The sequence below is a fragment of the Leishmania braziliensis genome, chromosome 25 (assembly GCF_000002845.2).
Source record: "Leishmania braziliensis MHOM/BR/75/M2904 complete genome, chromosome 25".
Lineage (NCBI taxonomy): Eukaryota > Euglenozoa > Kinetoplastea > Trypanosomatida > Trypanosomatidae > Leishmania > Leishmania braziliensis.
In genome coordinates this window covers 410960-430341 of record NC_009317.2, presented here as the reverse complement: position 1 = coordinate 430341, position 19382 = coordinate 410960, and the positions used below count along the sequence as shown (strand labels likewise).

General features: G+C 60.1%; 5 protein-coding genes across 5 annotated transcripts; all 5 read left to right on the top strand.

The window, feature by feature from the left end:
* Nucleotides 1-520: 520 nt before the first annotated feature.
* On the top strand, nt 521-856 carry LBRM_25_1090 (conserved hypothetical protein; the record flags this gene model as incomplete). Its single annotated transcript, XM_001565563.1, has 1 exon — nt 521-856. The coding sequence occupies one exon, from the start codon at nt 521-523 to the stop codon at nt 854-856; it is 336 nt and encodes a 111-aa protein (XP_001565613.1).
* Nucleotides 857-1786: 930 nt separating this feature from the next.
* LBRM_25_1080 (conserved hypothetical protein) lies at nt 1787-2476 on the top strand (the record flags this gene model as incomplete). Its single annotated transcript, XM_001565562.1, has 1 exon — nt 1787-2476. One exon carries the CDS (start codon nt 1787-1789, stop codon nt 2474-2476), a length of 690 nt encoding a protein of 229 aa, XP_001565612.1.
* A 996-nt stretch (nt 2477-3472) lies between these two features.
* LBRM_25_1070 (conserved hypothetical protein) lies at nt 3473-4894 on the top strand (the record flags this gene model as incomplete). The annotated part of the gene is made up of 1 exon (XM_001565561.1): nt 3473-4894. The coding sequence occupies one exon, from the start codon at nt 3473-3475 to the stop codon at nt 4892-4894; it is 1422 nt and encodes a 473-aa protein (XP_001565611.1).
* A 1819-nt stretch (nt 4895-6713) lies between these two features.
* Nucleotides 6714-9542, top strand: LBRM_25_1060 (conserved hypothetical protein; the record flags this gene model as incomplete). The annotated part of the gene is made up of 1 exon (XM_001565560.1): nt 6714-9542. One exon carries the CDS (start codon nt 6714-6716, stop codon nt 9540-9542), a length of 2829 nt encoding a protein of 942 aa, XP_001565610.1.
* A 901-nt stretch (nt 9543-10443) lies between these two features.
* LBRM_25_1050 (conserved hypothetical protein) lies at nt 10444-18186 on the top strand (the record flags this gene model as incomplete). Its single annotated transcript, XM_001565559.2, has 1 exon — nt 10444-18186. The coding sequence occupies one exon, from the start codon at nt 10444-10446 to the stop codon at nt 18184-18186; it is 7743 nt and encodes a 2580-aa protein (XP_001565609.2).
* Nucleotides 18187-19382: the final 1196 nt, after the last annotated feature.

The following is a 19382-nucleotide window of genomic DNA, read 5'->3' as shown; positions in this document are numbered from 1 at the left end:
CCCACCCCACACACGAATACACCTCAGTCGATCTCCACACTGAGCATACGGACGAATGGGCAAGTACGCCGTCATTGTAATCGGACCAGCCGGGTCTGGCAAGAGCACTCTGTGCGGTGTGCTAGCCGAGCACTACGCCACAATGGGCCGCTCTACACATATCGCTAACATGGACCCCGCGGCGGACTCGTTGCCATATGAGCCGTCCATGGACATTCGCGACCTCATCTCGCTCGAGGACGCGATGGAGGGAAAAGGACTGGGCCCGAACGGCGGCCTTGTCTTCTGTATGGAGTACCTCGTCACGGCGGGTGCCACATGGGTGTCACAGCAGCTCGGTGACTACGCTGAGGATTTCATTATTGTGGACATGCCAGGGCAGGTGGAGGTGCTGTCGAACCAGCCGGCCGTTCCCGCCTTTGTGCGCCTCCTCCAACAGGAGGGCTACTATACGACGGTGCTCTATCTGCTTGATGCACTCGCCACGACTGCGGACAGCGGCAAATTCATTGCGGGCTGCATGTTTTCGCTGTCCAGCATGGTCTGCTTCGACTGCCCCTTCATCAACGTGCTCACCAAGTGCGACTTGCTGAGCAAAGAGTTCAAGGAGAACGGCGTACTGGAGCACTTCTGTATGTGCGACTTTGACTACATGGACCTCTCAAGGCTGCCTCCACGCTTCCGTGCCATGTCGCGTCAAGTTGGGGCGCTGCTTACAGACTTCAACCTGGTGACCTTTCGCCCGGTGGACATTGAGGAGGTGGGGTACGTGAGCAACCTGTGCAGCGTGCTGGATGAGACACTGCAGGTGGCGGATGAGGCGGAGGTGCAGGACCACGACTTGGCGAACAACTGATCTGAGACCGAATTTATTCGCCCCACTCGCGCGCTTGCGATGCTTCGTCTTTGCTAGTCTGTCTGCCCGTGTCTGCTTGCCTGTGTTGTGTCATAAACTTTTCATCGAATAATTAAGGACGCTGCGTTTGCGTCCAAACCCTCGCTGCTTTTTCGTGTTTTATTTTTCGTTGTTGTCTCTCGTTTCCCCTCTCTTGGTGTTTGCTCTACTGCCTTAGCGAGCGACTCAGTGCCTGTGGTGTGCTTCAGTGCGTTTGCGCAGAATAGCCCGTGCCGTTGATGGGCGGTACAACTTCATTTTGGTGTCTCCGTACTTTTCCATCTTCCCTTTTACATGTGAGGCACCGTCCCCTTTCCCACTTCTTCTTCGTAAGACTGCACTTTTACTCAACTCCGCAGACATCCCCGTACTCGCGTCCTTTTGTTGGCTCAGTGATGAGGATGGGGTGTGGGGAACTACGCCGTCACCGTTGCCCTTGTCCGGGATTTGGGAGCGTCACACACACACACACACACAAACGCACACGCACACACACGCAAAGAAATCAGCGGCAGCTCCTGCTGGTACCTCCTCTTCACCAGCTTCGTGAGTGTTGCTGTACTGTGCCGTGTGGGACTCGACACGTAATGCTGCTTCTCTCACCACGGTGCCAGCGGTCGAAAAAGGGCAAAAAAAAAACGCGTCCTCGCTCGTCTCCGTTGCACCAGATGTGGCGGGGCGAGGGGAGGGGGCCACGGCGGAGCGTTGACAGCTGCAGCAGCGGCGATGATGACGCAGTACGGGACTATCCAAAGTATCGTTTCCATTCTGCACCTTCTTCCCTTTTCTATGTGGTACCCTTGCATCACCGCCATCTTGCTACTCATGTTGTTGAGGTCCAAAACAGTATAGCGGCTGCATCGTGCGCCCTCTCCTCCCCGGTGGCGAGCCATGAGAGCCACATGCCGGTGGTACTATGCGGCCGTGTTGGGTGGCATTTGCGGACGCACCCCTCCGCGCCTGCAGCACAGCATTTCACTGAGTAACCTGGATGAGGGCGTTGCGGGGCTGCGCCGCAAGCTGCAGTCGCAGTTGCACCAGAAGATGCCGCGCATGCAGACGGTAGAGACGGAGAGTCGCCTCATCGCGCAGCTCTCCCGCAGCGCCCTGCCTGAAGAGCGGGCGGAGGCACTGGAGATGGGCGAGACCATGTGGGCAGAGCTTCATGACGCGGGCTCTTCCATCCCATTTGGCTCCCGCACGGCGATGAAGATCACACTCTGCTCCTCGCTGCGTCGCTGCGCGCTAGTGAGCAAGAACCGCAAGCTGGCCGAAACCTGGACTACGCGTTTCGCCGAGCAGACAGCGACACTCTCACCGGCCGACTTCAAGGAGAGGACCTGCACGTCGGACAGGGTGCCTGGGTGGCGGGAAGCGCGCTCGCAGGCGCGCCCTGGCACGGGAATCGACGCCGATGACGTCGAGGCCGAGGCAGCTGCAAAGGAGGGGGACACCAACAAAGCCAGAAAAAAGGCCTTTTCCCCGTTTGAGCAGTATCGGCAGGAGAAGATGCTTGAGCACCCCACGGTAGAGCTGGCCTTTCGTCGTCGTGCTGGGCCGGGACCACGGTACACGGGTTGACACGTTGAGATTGATGCCTCGCACCTTCTACAGCCCTTTTCACGCTCGCTTGCTGGCGCGAGTGTGCGTCGCCCGTTCTCTCTATTTGTGCCGTGGCCCTCGGTCGCTTATGCATACGTATATGCACTTATCCTCTCTTTTACACGCATGCTTATGCATCTCAGCAACGACAAGGGCTGCGGCAAGAAGGGTTCGAGAGAAGGCGAGACAACGTTTGTTCTTCAGCTCTTAGGTGATCGACACGGCCGCGGCGATTGCGCTACTTTCTCGCGCGCTGTTTGCATACGCCACTAGAGAGGAAGGGAGAGCCAAGAAAATGGAGAGGTGATGCGGTGCTAACCAAAACTGCACGGGGTCCTGTAAGGCATGCTTGCATGGTGGGCGTTGTAGGGAGAAGTCAAGGGAAGAAGAGTGTGTTTTTGTGCGTGCCATGCGCCGGTGCTGCTGGCGGTGAGACGGCTGCTGTGTCTCCAACGCAGGCGAGGACTGGACACCGTCTCCATGGCCAACCGTATCATTCATCTCTTCATTATCAGCACTCAAGCAACCGTCAAGGCGTTTCGTACCATGTCGTACACGAACATCTACTGCGGTTCTTGCTCTTCCCTCCTCCTTCATACCTCTCACGCACTTATTTCACACCCTCGCTCTCAACCTCTTCCTTCAATGTTCCTCACACCGCTTGTGTTTATCCATCGACGAGAAAACTAGTATCACGTCAGTAGACGAGTGGGCCAAGAAAGGCAATATAAAAGAGTGGTGCCGCTTTCGGACGGTAGGAAGGTGAGCGTGATTGCATATGCGTATGTGTGTGTGTGTGTGTTTACATAACTTGTAATCATCGAAAGGCAACACCCCTCTCTTTCCCTCTCTGCTTCTCTACGTTCTGATCGAAGGGGTCGACAGCGGCGTGCAGGTCGCCATCTCCGACTACGGGAAGCAGCAAGGCAGTACAGCCATCCACCACTGCCACTTCGACCGCAAGATCGAGACGAAATGTCGAGCAGCACTGATGCAGCGCGCGACGCCGTCACCGTTAAGGGACACTTCACCAGCCTCTGCGACACCTACACTGCCGAAGTTCTCAACACTTCTCTCGCCAGCACAGATGCCACACTCAACGGACAAATATGCTCATTGGTGGTCGAGTTCGAGCTGTTCTGGCGCCACCTCTCCGTCGTCGGCGCCTTCTCCCCAAACGATGAGATCGACGACTACTCCACCACAGCGCTGGAGATGCTGTGGACACCCTACATTTTGGCGGACCTCTTCCAGCGCATCCAGGGCCCCATGAAGCGCGTCCAGGTCAGCCGCGATGGGAACAGCGGTGAAAGCAGCAGCGGTACCACGCAGCGGCAAGCAGGGTCGGGATACGAGCGCATGCAGGGCGAGGACGTGCTGCGTCACAGCGAGCAGGGCAGTGAGGCGCAACCGACGGAAACGATTGCGCGCTCAGCTGCCGATTTGACCTTTCACTTCCTTCGAGAGGAGGAGCTGCGATCCTTGTCGCGGCAGGAGGCACTTTCTCGCTCCCACGCATGGCTCAAGGTCTTCTTTGAGTGGATGCAGAACGTCCAGCTTCTAGACAAGAAGACGCTGGACACGTATGCCGTATACCGCGCCGATCAGCGGTCGCAGCGTATTGAACTCTCTCGAACCATCGCGTCGCTTAGGGCGACGCTGAAGGCCGAGGATGACAAAGTGAGTTACCTCCGCGCGAAGCGGCGCCGCATGCGGGAGCTGATGGCCGAGGAGGGCGAGTCCCTAGAGGAAACGGGAGGCGAGGAGGAGGAGACGCTGCGTGCGCGTGCGCTGGCGCGACTGAAATGGTCTATCTACGAAGGCTGCCATCAGCTTCAGATATCTTCTCGTGAGCTCAGCATGCTCGAGGCACTAAACCCAGAGCAGCGGGCCACCATCTCGAAGCAGTACCAGGACACCATGGACGCCGTGCGCCGAGGGGAGCTGTCGCTGGGTCGGCACACCTACACGATTCTGCCGGGCGGCATGATGGCGACTGGGACGGTTGATCACCCGCAGCAGGTGCGCGCCAGCGACATTGTGCAGTCGGGCGGCGTTACGGCACCTGCAGTAACCATGGCGGGTGCCGTCTCCTCTTCACTCGTTTTCAACGGCGCCAAAAACACCGAGCTGTACCGTCAGCAGGTCCGGAATGAACTGATGATGGACCGCAACGCTCCAACAATGACGCTGAAGGAGTTCGCCGAGCTGGAGATGGCGGAGGTTCAGCGGCAGATGAGCGAGGCTCAGGCGAGGCAGCAGCAGCAGGCTGAGGAGGATGCTTGCCTTGGTCCCGATGGCGTAGAGGAACGGCAGCGGCAGAAGGACAGCGCCTGGGACAACTGGAAGGACGATCATCCAGTCTACGGACTGACAAACAAGGGCAACTACTCGTGAATGTGAAAAAGTGGAGAAGGGGGTGGTGGCGTCTTGTGCTCTTCATTGCTCCGCCTCTCTCCTTTCATTCTTTACCTGTTGGCGCTCCTCACAGATGAGCGGAGTGAACGACGTTACGGATTGGTCATGCGCACCACGGTGGCCCTGGCTGACTGTTGTGACAGCCCGGTCTTGTTGCTCTGGCACACACGCACCTGCACATATTTATCTACATGTCCGTACACGCTGATAGGAACGCTGTGCGCCGCTGTGCCCGTGGAGTTTGGTCTGTCTTAGCAGTCGGGGTCACTATTCGCATTCGCGTCGCAAGTATACCCCGAGTGTGCTGCCACCGTGATGGTGAACATGCTTATCTACCTTCCCCCCCACACACGTACGAGGTGATGTTGTCAGGGCTTTATGAACGCACACAGGTCGGCGCGAGCAGCCTTAGGTTGATTAAGAGACACACCAACACCGCCACGGCTGCAAAGGGAGGAGGAGAGGAATCAATCTGTGGGTGCTGCAAGGGATGTAGGTCGTATCACCATTGCCCCCCTCTCCCCTTCTCTCTTTATTTTCGCATTCTCTGGTGATGTTTACTATTGCGTCCTCAAGTGCTGCTCTTCTGATTTCTTCACTCCGCGCCTCCGCTTTCTGTCTTCTTCCACCCCCACCCCCTTCCTCTCCCTCTCTCTCCCTCTCCTCCGGCCACAAGGGCATACACCACCGTCAAAGTCTAGAATAAGTAGCTTAAAGCGGTAGATCAGCTCGCAGAGGAGCGGGTACCTGTCTCCCCCTTGTATGCGTCTGTGTGTGTCCCTGTTCATGTGCCCATGCCTTGCGCGTGCCGTGCACCATCAGCGTTCATTCACACCGAGACGCATTCATTCATTCATGCATACGGCATACTTCGACAGACCAAGCGCATCATCGTCGTCTTACCCCCGCATCACCTCTCCCCACCACTGTGCATACACGAGCTCAATCAGTTTCAAGACCGCATTTGACTGGGCTTCTCCCTTGCTTGCTCGAATACCGCAGTCCCTTTGCACGTCCACCTGTCTTCGTCTGACGTGCGTTGCAGCCTCGCCCCTTCCCCCCGTCTGCCGCCTTTCTCCTGTCTCTTTCTCTTCTGGGTAACGCGGTACCTGGTCGGTGAGAGTGGATCTCGAGGAAGGGAAAATCGAGCAAATTCACACAGTAACGCCACGAAGACTTGCTGAGTGGCATCCTTTCGGGGAGTCTCCCGCCTCCACCACGTGCTCGATTTTCCCCCTCCCCCGCATTCAGTAAAAGTTGAGGACGGTGGAGTGTAGCCGTAGTACCCGTAGTTGCCCGCTAACACGCCAGAGATAGAGGGTCACCTGTGTAGAGCGTGCGTGTACCGTAGAATATACCAGAGTCGCCACACAGCAGGTGTAGCATCTCGTCCACATCACATAGAGCAGACATTAACCGAGGGAAAAGAGAGAGGGGGAGACACACTAGACGGACATAAGAGGAGGAAGGGGCGAGCTGGCGAGTGAAGTGCGGCATGCACCCCCCCTTTCTCTCTCTCTCATCACCTCTGCCATTGCTCCGTGTCGTCCCCCCACTCGCGCACTTGCTTGATACTATTACGACGCCCCGTTCTACCCGCACCTTGAGAGCTTCACAGTCGCCGCAGCATCGCCCCTTTTCTCTTTTTCATCGCCTTCGATCTCGTCTGGCTACATCGTGACGCGGGGTCGCCTTGCAGAGGGCGAGACGAGCGGCTATTCTTCGCACCTCCATGAAGACAACGGTGGGGCGATGGACAACCTCATCGCGAGCGAGGCCGCGGTTTCGACCTTCCTGGATGACGCCTGGGCTCACGTCGCATCAGCAGCTCGACGCCGGCATCGCAGCCCGCCAGCACGCTGGTCGCAAGGCGCTTAAGAAGTCGAAGCGACCGTTCACTAACTACTTCAAGACGGAGTACCGCCTTTCACCTCTCGCACGCCTCCCCGTCACACGGACGTCGGGTGTAATTAGCAGCTTCGACGCCGTGCGCATGATGACAGACCCGACTCGCAAGTGGGGCACTCCGTGGGACCGTGCCAGTAGCAGGGCTCGCACGCGTCACAAGCGGCAAGATGTGCTGGAGCCAACCCCGACCCAGTTCGGCGATGACTCGATTGACCGCGTGGTGGAGCGGCTGCTCGAGGTCCGCTTTGCTTGGGATCGCGAAGACGGAGTCCTTTGCACAAGTCTCGTGCCAACGAGTCTCTTTAACACCACGAAGCACTGCCGCCCATATCTCACGCAGGTGGCCCCATCGCCGCTAAGCTCGTCGACGGCTCTTTTGCCGCGCGAGTCAGCTGTAGGCGGTGGTCGGGGAAGCCACAGCTGCGAGCCACACCCCTCCGCCATGGATGGGGAAGTCGTCATTATTGCGGGCAAACCTGTACATATCATGCGGCGTACTCCGCTTCTGCGGGGCAAGTCTGGTCAACCCAAGCGACCGCACGCGCGATCCACCCTGGGCTTCAGCGGTGTTGACACGGTACCGTCGCTGGTGCTGGACGTGTCTCACGGTCCGTTTCTCACCAGCCCAGGGGTGCCACTCATGACGCTGCGGTGGAAGGGAGAGCACCGCGACCCGGCCAGCGCGCAGAGGGCCCTGCAGCTTCTCCGCCGTGCGCGAGCCGTGCCGGCCGTAGGGCTTTCGCCTCGCTCGTCGCTGCTGCTGCTCAAGGCACTGGCCACAGTGGAGGTGGAGGAGCCGGCACTGGCGGTCTCGCTCGCCATTGCGATGGGGGAGAACTACAGTGGCTACTCGGATACCGAGTGCCTCGAGTTGCTCCGCTGTCTGCGGCGCCTTGCGCTCGTGCGGAAGCTTCCCGACATTGCCGCTCCCGATATCGACACGTCCGCACTGGGCTCCGCGTCAACCACTGCTAGCCAGTTGCCGCCAACGTTGTACACGGAGGCCGAGCTGACGGACGCGCTCCTTTCCCATTACCTTGACGACGCCGCGCCGTTCCTTGTGGCGAAAGTGTGGTCCCGTCTGCCCGAGCAGAGCAGTCGCCTGCTGAACCGTGGGTACTTCCTGGACTGGTTCGATTTAATGAGGCTCGCTATCGCAGCCAATGGGCCGCAGTGCCTGCCGGAACGGTTGCCGAACGGGGTCAGCGAAGCCCCGTACGCCGCCAAGTACCTCTTTTTCCGCTACACACTTGGGCTCACGGAGGATGTGCTGCGCGCTCTCGTTGATCACCTGCGCGGCCTCGAGACGTCGACAGAGTTGATGCTTCAGCAGGTGAGAGACTCGGGTGCCCGTCACCAGCACCCACTTCCGGCGGAGTCGAGCACGTCCAGCAGCAGCCATGCCGCATCTCCGCACTTTGTGGACGAGGTCAAGGAGGAGGTGGACAAACCCCTGGTTCTGTGGCTCTGCGTCGCTCTGCTCGTACGCATTGTTGCGGAGTCCCTCGGCGATGTGGTGCGGCACGTGGGTGACTCACTGCATCAGCACACCGCATTGGCTGCGGAGCAGGCGGAGGCGCAGTACGCGCAGCACAAGGATACCCTCCAGTGCCAACAACACCGGCTGCGTGATCGTGACAGCGGCTCTGATTCAACGTCTACACCGCTGGGTCTACATCAACCCTACCCTCGCTTCAGCAATGGCGCCTACCAGCAGATGGGCTGTCGCCGACCAAAGCGGGTACGAGTGCGACTGCTGCCCTTTGAGGCGTTCCCTCGTGTATCCCAGTGCTTCTCCTGCCCCTTTGCGGCGGTGACGAAGAAGGCGGAGGCGCAGGAGCATCAGCGGCACCGTCGCCACAGTAAGCCGCAAGATCGCTTTTCGGCGCACGACTGGGGTGCTGCAGCCAGGAGGTGCGACACGCGCGGCGTGGCTATGAGTGACTCGAGCGTTGTAAGCAACAGGGCGGGGGAGAAGGGTCAGCTGAACGAGGTGGAGTCGACATTCGCCTCCGTGCTGGCTGACTCGCCGCTCATGGCGAAGCACATCGAGCGTGCATGTGCTGCACTTGTGTGGAGCACAATGGTGCTACGCTCGTGTCATGCGCTGGTGCGCAACCTCCCTCTTGTGCGCCCACCTCCGTTGGGGTTGTCGATGCCAAGCAACAACCCCAACGGTGCTGCAGCCACATCCGAGAGCGCGTCTGCGGCACAGCTTCACCATGACCGCAACGGCGACGAGTGGGCGCGCGCGTCGGCCGCGATGGAGGCGCGTCAAGCGCTGTGCTACCGCTTTGTTCGTTCAAGTGTGCAGCAGCATATTGATGCCCTCTTTGCTTTCATTCCGTGGGGCGAGATGGAGTCAACGTGGGAGCCGGTGCTGACGACTCGCATCAACACTGCAGAGGATACTTCAGCACACGATGCCGCGGACACTGCGGTCGCAGACGATGCCACCTCACTCACTGCTGCGGCTCTTGAAGCTGTGCTTATGGAAGACGATGTGGAGTCAGCGCAGGCATCTGCGAGCATGGCGTCGGCTGCTACGCTGTCCGAGGCAGAGCAGCGTGCGCGAGCCACAATGGGGGAGCTGCGCGAGCGACTCGAGGAGTTCCAAGTGGCAGTTGCTGATTTGCTCGAGGCGCATGAGACCAGCTTCCCTGCCGCCGTGCTTCCTATTTCTCCCTCGTTGCGCGCTGATGAGGGCGGAGATGTTTGAGGTGAGGTGCGAGGGAAGCTCGTGCGTGCTTCACACAGGCCCCCCCCCCCCCTCACACACACACATACAACGGATACTGTGCACCTGTACCACTAAGCGCCATAGATGCAGTAGAGAGAGAGAGGACTGACCATATACGGTAAGAAGAGAAGGGGGCGAGTGGGGAGATGGATGTTCTGCGGTGGGTGGTAGTAGGCAGGGGACACTCAGGGCCTCACTCCCCTCGGAGCGTCATAACTTCTCTCTTTCTACCGCGTTTTCCCTTTTCCCTTCCAACGTTTATCTGTGAGAGTCAACGAGGCTGCACCTCTTCCTCAGATGCACCACCACCGCCATACCCTTAATTAGACTGTGCGAGCATCTGCTGGATCTACTTACGTGAACCAAGCATACCAAGCGAACCCATTGAGGGTGGTGCGGAAGGAGGTAGTGCATTGTCTAAGGAACTCACATATGCCCAGACATTTACTCGTCCTCAAAGTTCGAGCCCGTTGAGGACACTTTTGCCTGCAAGTTCGATTTAGCAGGATGAAGTTTCCTACCTCAGAGCGCCATTCTCTGTCCGTCTTCGTCTTTCCCACGCCCCCCTTCTCGATGACCCTCCCCCCTCGCGAACTGCGCTCTGTTCTCTTTCTTCCTCGTGCTGGCCACCAACACTTCTGTGCATGCACTCCCCGCCCCTCCACGTACACCCAGCTACAGAGACACCGCTTCGGCAAGGGAGGGTTGCAAAGTAGCACCCCACCTCGTCATCTACCACGGCCACCACAAGCACTTGGCGCGGCTAACCATCGTTGCAGCCGCGCAGGGTATCCAGCCGTGCCTTCGCGCTCTTCTGCCCTTTTCCTCGGTTGTCCTCTCTTGGTTTTCCCTCTCCGGCGACTCCCCTTCAGCCGCCGCTATGAGCGTGGAGGACGACGTCACCATTGTGTCCTCGTGGGGGCAAAAGGCTTACCACTGCTTTGCGAAGGAACTGGAAGAGTTGCAGCTGCTGCAGCAGCAGCAACTGCAACTCACGGCGCAGTCGCAGCACGAGCTGGAGGAGCGCTGCAAGGCGGAGGTGGACGCGCAGCTGCTCAGGGAGCTCCCTGATGTTTTCCCGCACCTCGCCTCGGCTTTCTCGGCGTCGCGCTCTGCGAACGGGAGTCAGTTGTCGACGCCGTTGCCACCATCGCCACCTGGGCGGCCGAGCACGAAGCGGCCCAAGTCAAAACACACGCATCAGCGGATGCAGTCCGAGATGGCTGTCGTTAATGCCAAGCGTGAGTCACTTCTCCAGCAACACATTCAGGCTTCCATGGAAACCCAGCAGCGACAACCAGCGCACCTGCTCGCCGCGCAGTACACCGAGCAGCTGAGCAGAACGCAGAGACAGGTGGAACTGTACTTGGAAAGAGAGACATGTGAGCTGCGCCGCTTTACCAGTAAGCCGCTTGGCGCATACGCTTTAGGTGAGGTCCTCGAACTCCCACCTACCACCACAGCTCCCGCTGCACCCGCTCCTGCAGCAGCGGCGCCACGCACTTTGTCCGCATCCCACCTAGCCCCGTCACCTGCGCTTAAGTACCGCACAGCGTCGTTCCTCCGCCCTGAGGGGACCGCCCCAGTGGCACACCGCGGCACATCGGAGCGGAGTGTCGCCGCTCTGAGCAACGAGCCAGCGTTGCGGCAGAAGACGAAGAGGACTGACCGCTCGGGACGCACCAATGGCGCGGCGGCGGCCTGCGTGCACATCGCAGGCAAGACCGGCCCTCCTGTGTTAGAGAAGACTGGCTGCAGTCACCAAGCAACGGACGACACAGCGTTGCTCGCGATACCGCCGCCGTTCTTGATTGATGCCCATCAGTTTGCCGTCGAGTACAACGAGATGCTAAAGAAAGAGTACGGCTATTGCCCCGCCATGACGAACACGTTTGCCACCGACGAGCACGCGGGAAGTTGCGAGGCCGCCGTCATGGCAGCGGCGCTGAAAGATCAGCTGCGCACGCACGCGCCAGGGGTGACGAACAAGAGGCCAACTGCTGCCGAGAGCAGCAGTTGGGTGTTGCCCCTGCTTGAAACGGCAGCGCGCTGCGTCGACACCGGCGCAGCGTTGTCGCTGTTACCTGCCCATGCAAGCGGCGAGGATGGTAGTGACGGCAAAGAGCCGAGCAGTCGCCTAGCGCACTCCTTTGCTAAGAAGAAGGGTCTACCGACACAGCCAGATACCAAGAAACGAGCCACCGCCGGCGGCAGCACTAGCAGCCCTCGGCAAGGAGGGCGGGTTCTGCCGGCGTTGTCTTCTGTGCGAGGCAACATCTTGGTCTCTCCAACTTCGAACCCTCTCGATGGTGTTGAGTGCTCCAGCAAAGGCGGCGGTCTCTCTCTCTCCACCTACGTAGGGGTGCCGAGCCGGCAGGTTGTCAGGTTTGTGAACCGCAATGCTTACCGAACCCGACTGCGTCTGAAGCCGGCCTCGCACCCATGGCTCACGTACCGGTGCGTTTGCATTGCTCCCTCCGCCGCTGCCGCGATGGTGCCACCAGAGACGCCGCTGAACTGCGGCGGCTACGTGGAGGTCGAGGTTGTCTTCTGCCCCACCTCCTTCGAGGCTTCCACGGCGACGGTGGAGGCGGTGCTGGAGGTGGGTGTGACACGCGAGTTGAATGATCGAGTCGGCAAGGGAGCGCAGTGGCACTTCATATCCGTGCCGTTGCAGGGGCAGGTGGTACTGCCGCACTTCGAGTGGTGGTGCAGCGCCACTGCGGACGTCACGAGGTCCATAGTCGACACAGACGAGGTGGCGCTCGATGGAGAGCCGAGGGCATTGGCGGAGGAAGAGGCCAATGACAGCGTCAAAGCGATGGACGCAAGAGGATCTGCCGCTGCTCAGGCGCCGTGGTTCATCACCCATGACGTACTCGCCTCTCGCGCGGCGCGTCTGGACGTGAGCGGACCTTCTTCGGTAGTTGCGACCTTTGGCGATGTGCTTCTCCTCGCCTCGGTGAAGCAGACGCTGTACCTCGAGAACACTGGCTCTACGGCGGTCGTGCACGTCCTGAGCTCGTCCCCGGAGTTTACAGTCTCGCTGCCGCCGGTGGTGCCCGCCGCGCTGCCCACCAGCCACGCGATGCCGCTCCACGTCTCTTTCTGTCCATTGTCGGAGGGCCCTTGTGAGGGGAGTTTGACTGTGACGGTGCGCGCCAGCGATGCTGCGGACAGCCCCGTCCTCACAGAGCACACTGTGAAGCTTTTGGGCGTCGGCGTTGTGCCGCGTGTCAGGATTGCTTCGCTCGGGCCGCAGGTGGTTCAGGAAGATGCTGTGCCGCAGTGGCAGCTGTGCAAGAGTGAAGCGCCACTCAACATTCTGCTGAAAGGCACGATACCAAGTGTGCCAACGGAGGTGCCGGTGACTGTGCGCAACGACTGTGCCGTTCCGCTCCCCTATCACTGGCACAACGGTGAGTCTCCGTGCACGGATGAGAGTTGCGGCGGCGATGCAGAGTCCGAGCAGAGGGGTACGCACGAGGAGGACCAGGCGTGTATCCACGAGAGGCCAGCGACTACCACCGTCACCACCTTCATGGCCGTCACTGCCGTCGGTGTGGGCGCCAACAAGACTTCTTACATCACACCGGCCTTTGGGATACTGCCACCAATGAGCACGACGACCTTCATCCTCACCGTGACGCCGCACACCCTGCAGCCTCTGCAGACGCTTTACAACCTCTTTCTGGACAAGATGCCGGACCCCTCAGCGCCGCGGAATGCGGCGAAGCTTCCATTTGTGGACGAGGGGGTGCTGGAGCTGTACCGCCGCAGTCGACCTATTCCTTGCTCCGCGCATGGTTCGGCGGCATACAGTGTAATGCCTCTCGACGACCCTGCTGTGCGTGCGATGGCGCCGCCCAATGGGCTGCAGGTGACTTACCTGGACCCTATTGCCGTCTTCGCACGTTTTCAAACCACGCAAGGGGAGCACAGTGGCTACGTCGACCCAGACGCCGTCTTCGCCACCAGCTTCGTGACGTATCAGCAGCCGGTGCTGCCCACCCTTTCCATCGACCCAGCGGTTCTCGAGGAGCGTGTCGAGTGCCTTATCCAGTCCCGGACGACGCGCACGGTGTCGCTGCACAACAGCTCGCCAATTGCGATGCACTTTGTGCTGGACCCAACCGCTGCCGAGTTCGCCGCTTCTGTTCAGCAGTACGGATACCAAACCGAGCACACAAACCCCATCCTCACGCATGAGCGCTGGCGCGCCTCTTTCCCAGCTAGCGATGGCATCTCCGTGCAGTGCCAGCCTCGCAAGGGCCAAATTCCGCCTTATGGCACGGTAACCATCACTGTCCACTTCACGCTGGAGGCAATCGGACCGCACTACGCCGTCGTACCCTGTTGGATACCAGAGGTAGAGCTATTGTGCGCGCGTTTGACGGCAACGAGCTGTGCTTCCAGAGGAGCGCTCTCAAAGTGCAAGTCGACCTCCCTACCGATCAACCCACGAGCCCTCACCAGCGCCGGTGCGGCGGGCCGACGCATACTTTTGACCTCGCCACTACAGGAGGCGTCGCTCGGAGTCGGTGCGCGTTCAGGCACGGCCAACGTCGCCAGCGGAGGCGCGGGGAGGCGATCAAAATCCGCGTCACCATTTGGCACCGGAGGAGGCCTTCTCTCCGTGACGGTGACAGCAGCGGAGGATGCTCAGCAGCAGCAGCACGCGGAGGACTGCGGCTACTACGCCCTGCATGTCACGGCCACCGGTGTTGGCCCGACCGTCATGACTAGTACTGAGCTGCTGGACTTTGGGCTGATTGAACTGGGTCAGGAGGCGGCTGCCTCCTTTACCGTGTCGAACCCGAACTCTATCCCTGTCCTATTTGACCTCTGCGACCCGCTCATGCGCCAACCGCCGCGCTTTGTGTTTATCCCGGAGTCGTTCCGCCTGGGTGCCGGCAACACAGTCGAGGTGACGGTGTACCGCAAAGTCGTCTCTACGGAGGACGCGCAGACTTTTTTTGAGCTCACCGTGCGTGACGGCGGTGCCTCCGTCGCTATCGAGACGCGGGCAACCATTCAGCAGCCGCTACTCGTCATTGAGGACCCCGTCGTGCAGTTCGGGGTCGTGCCGGAGAGCGTGTGGCAATGCGGAGCCTTCCACGTGTCGAACCGCTCCGCGCTCGACACCGTCTTCGCCGTCATTCCGGCAACCCCTGCACCGTCGTACATGGAGCTTGACTACAAGGCTGAGCATGTCTTACGCGCTGGGGAGCAGCTGACAGTGCCTGTGCGCTGCCGCTTCCGCATCTGCTCTACTGCAATCACGAACCACGGCAACCGGGGAGATACATCGGCGTCGCTCGTGAGCTTGCAGAAGCACACTGCTACTGCGGCAGGGGCCAATGATTGCTACTCGACACTGCTCGGCGTTGTCTCGAAGCGCAGCCGGCAGACGCTGCTCGTGGAGGTGCGATGCGACATCGTCGAGCCGCTGGCCGTCTCCGTAGACGTAGTACCAGAAGCGTCCCCGGATGGCAGTGGAGCAGTGGCCTCGACTGTACACATGTCTACTGAGGCATACGTGCGAGCACTTCTCTGGAATTCCCTCGAGTCTATCCTGTGCGCGCGTGCCACTGCTGCACTAGATGACTCACTGGTGTGCGGGGGGCATGCAGCCCCTCTCGTGGCACATCATTACTGCGCAGCGCTGAGTCTGGTCGACTACATGCTTGATGACGTCCCCCTCTCCTGCCTCTCCCTGACAGTCATCCTGAAGAATTACACTGGCTGCGAGGCGAACTATGACGTGTGTGCGAAACACTTCACGCCACTACCGCTGGAGGCGCTGGGTGCGCCGAGGATTCAGGACAAGCGGCGCAAGGTGGAGGAGGGCGCCAGTCGCGGCGGCGGCAGCAGCAGACAGGCAAGCCGCGCCGGCGCCTCCGGCGGCAGTCGAAAGACCACCCAGGCACAACTGCAACAGCGACAGGAGCAGCCACTGTCGCCATTCTTAGCACTGGCATCAAGGGCTTCAACAGGGAGCATCAGCAACGGCGGAAATGACGGTGCCGCGCTCCCGGCTTTCTGGATCAAGAGCGTACAGAGTGACGTAACAGTGCAGCAGCAGCAGTGGCAGATGATGGAGGCCGCGCAGAAGGTTCTCGGTGACGGTCGCAGCTGCGTGACCTTGCTCGACTCTTTGGCAGGCAGTTTGGGCCCTTACGGCCAGGTGCAGCTCCCGGTTCGCCTACTGTGCACCCTACCCGGCCGCTACGCCGAGCGGCTGTGTGTGCGCGCTAACGCGACTCTACCGTGGCTTCAGATCCCTGTCGATTATGAGGTGTACGGCAAACCCATTGTGCTCGATACAACCACGTCGGGGCTCATAACGGAGGGTGGGCGTGACGGCAAGGAGGTGTTGCTGATGCCGCCTGTGATTGCGCCGCTGGGAGCGTCACGGCGGACAGTGCGACTGGTAAACCGTGTGTCTCGCGACATGGATGTGACTGTGAGCGTGTTCCCATGCTCGCTGGGCATGGCTGTCCACGCCGTCGACCCGGACGCACCAGCAGATCAGGTGGAGCTAAGACTGTGCGCCATGACCGCGGAGGATCAGGAGAAGGAGCGGAATCGAGTGGGGAGGGTAACAGCGACGCCGTTCCAACTGCGTATCCCTGCCCACTCGCGGCGAGATGTGTTGCTGGAGTTTACGCCGACGGCGAAGCTCACGGAAGAGTCCAACGCAGACAAGTACGACACGGCCCCTGGTGGCTCATCGGACTGCACTGGTTCAGCTGGCGGTAAGGGCGACGGTAGCACAAGCACGACGGGCTCCTCTACCGTCCATGCGGCGCATGGTAGCGAAAGCGAGGAGGACGGTGAGGAGGCAATGCTACCCCCATCAGATCACTGGTGGGAGGGCAGCGTCTGCATCCACGCCATGCTGGCGCAGAGTGAGTTGAACGACGTCTTCCTTATCGACGACTTCTACGCTCGCTACGCGGATCGCTACCCGTCCCAGCGTGTGGCCCGCCCCATCAGTGGAGCGGCCTCAGCTGCGGGATCGAAGGCTGCGGTGTGTAGCTCAGGTAGCACCAGTCTGTCAGTGGCGCAGCTGACTGTAACGCAGCCACTCCGTATCCGTCCTGGAGGCAGAGTGGTGCGTGGTGGTCGTGTGGTGTGGCCCTGCGAGACAGCGCAGCGAGTGCTCGACCGCGCCGCAGCGGCGGGTGACGCACTTGTGCCAAGCATCACTGCTGCTGCTGCTAAGCCGATGGATCACAGCGCCGACAGCGATGACGACAATGCAAGCAGCGGAGGAGTCTTTCTCAACTCGCAGCGACCAGACTCCACTCTGCCACTAGAGGTGCTACAACGGGAGGCAGAGGAGCGGCAAGCGCTTGTTGCCTTCATGGAGAGCCGCCGTCGCGTACTGCAGGAAGAGAGCCACAAGTACTTCACGCCGATTGAGTTGCGCTTGCGAGCGCGGTGCGGTCGACCGCACCTGACGATCGAACCGTCAGAGCGGTGTGTCAGCTTTCCAGCGGTGCAGCATGTGAACGAGAGGACTGCAGCGGCGACTTCAGTTGTGCCTCTCTGCACAAAGACGATTAGGCTGACGAACCGCAACAGCTCAGCACTACGTTTTGCTCTATCGCTGTCTGCAGCCAACCACAGCGATGGTGCAAGCTTGTTTTCCATCGTGCGGTGTGCTAGGTGGCGCTCCAGCCAGGATGCAGCGACGGAACTGTTTACCGCTGGCAGGACGACATCTACGGCTGGTGCTGCGGCGCACGAGTACACACTAGATAGCATGGACGCGCTTGACGTGCACGTCGAGGTGCACACCGAAAGCTCTGCTTGGCGACAGGCGTGCGCAGCTGTGAGAGCCGCACCACCACTACCCTCCGTGTCGAAAAAGGCGCCTGCAGTGGAAGGGCTGCTGAGGGTGCAGTTCCTGCCCACGTCTGAATCGGCTGACGCTGCGTGCACTTCCCCCGACAACATCGTTTCCGCACCTTGCCAGCTTCTTCCTCTCCGCGTACTCCTCACAACGCCGTTGCTGGAGTGCAGTCCTGGGGTGGTGTGGTTTCGCCCTGGCCAGCAGCGCCACGACGGCCGCCGGCAAGTGGCGTACCCGCAAAAGTTTGTTTTGCTCAACCGGAGTGCCGTCCCGGTGTCCTTCCAGATCCACCCCGTCACTGACGCCGACGGGGAGGCAGTGCGGACATTCCGCCTTCAGCAGCAGCAGGGCATGCGCTACGCCTACACAGGCGTCTTCTCGCCTGCGGCCTCACAGGGCCTTTTGCTGACAAATGCGACCATGACGCAGCTCGGCATCTCGGCTACCCAGCGCCAGTGCGACTCCATTACGCGTAAAGTGAAGGCTTCTGTTGAGATGCCTGCCTTGGCACCGCCGGCGGAGGGTCTTCCTAACCTTGTGTACGTGGATGAACCAGCGCGGTTCTCGCTCAGTCCGCTAGAGGGCGTCGTACCTGCCGCGTCGTTGGGTGGTGAGCCTGGTCGCCTTGAGGTACGTGTCACCTTTGTCGAGTTCTCCGATCTGCGGTACGAGTCACTGTTCAAGGTGATTGTTGTCGGCACTGCCGCCCAGCCACCGACCTACGTGCTGCTGCGTGGCGACAGCCGTGACACGGAGGTGTAGCGCTGTCGTCACCGTCGGCCCCTCTCTTGAGGCGCGGCGGACGAAGACAGGCAAGCGCTTCGTGGTTCGTCTTGGCTGTTCGAAAGGTGAACCACGAGCTAATAAAAAACGCACGTACGCTACGAACAGATGGAGAGAGAGACATAGCGAGTGTACCCAGACGGCGTGTGCGCTCGTAATAGCGCAGGTGAGAGAAGAGGTCATGGCATGGCCTCTTCGATGCCCGTCTTGGCATCTCTCTTCGCCTATTCGTTTGCCTTCTCTCGTACTCTTGCTTGACTGATGTACAAATTTTACTTGTTTCTTCTTGCCATTGTTTTCCGTCTCAATGACTCTGTGGGCGCTTCTCCGACCCCCTCCCCTTTTCCCTCTCCTGACACCTCGCACACTACACAAGCCCCCCAATCTCTCACCCCCTCTCGCTTTGACTTGGTAGTGTTGTCGCTGGTGCGTCTCCCCTGGACGACTTGCAAGACTGAGCAAACACACAAAGGGTGACGAGTTAGTTTTGCGGTCAGACGTGCAGACACGAGTTGCACTAGTGTGTGCGCAATGCTGCTGCTGCTGCTGCTTATTCTACAAAATGTTGATGGGCGGTGGGTGTTGCCCCCCCCCCCCTCCTCCTCCCCACACACGCACGCACGCACAGATGTGTTGCACCCTTCACCGCGTGCAATTCTTCTCTCTCCCACCCCCCTTCTCTGTCGTCCCGCCTCGCCTCGCCTCACCTTTTTCTTCTTTTGGGTTTTTTTAAAATTCTCCTCGTGGGCCGAACCGCTCGTCGTTGATGTGCATAAACACACCTGCACGCGACTCCCCTTGCTCTGTCTCTCTCCCTTACTCTCAACTCCGTCACCACCTCTCACAGATTCCAATACTCGTCCCCCCACAAACATCAGCAGCCACCCTAATCACCACACACAATCCATTCGTGTACGTGAGCGTCTCTCTCTCTTTTGTTCGTGTCAGGTGTGCATGCGGATCGAGGGGGGTTTCTGGAGTTGCTGTTGCGCTGCCACTTACGGTCCACCGCAGACACTCACGACCCCTCCTCTCTCTCCTTGCAGCCTTTCCCTCCCTCTTTTTTGCCTCGTTTTGCGCCCCGGTGCGAACGCCACGCCCATACGGGCAACGTTTCCGTGCGGTGTACTCTCCACCCCCGATCCTCTCGCCCTCTCCGCGGCTCACGCTGTTTT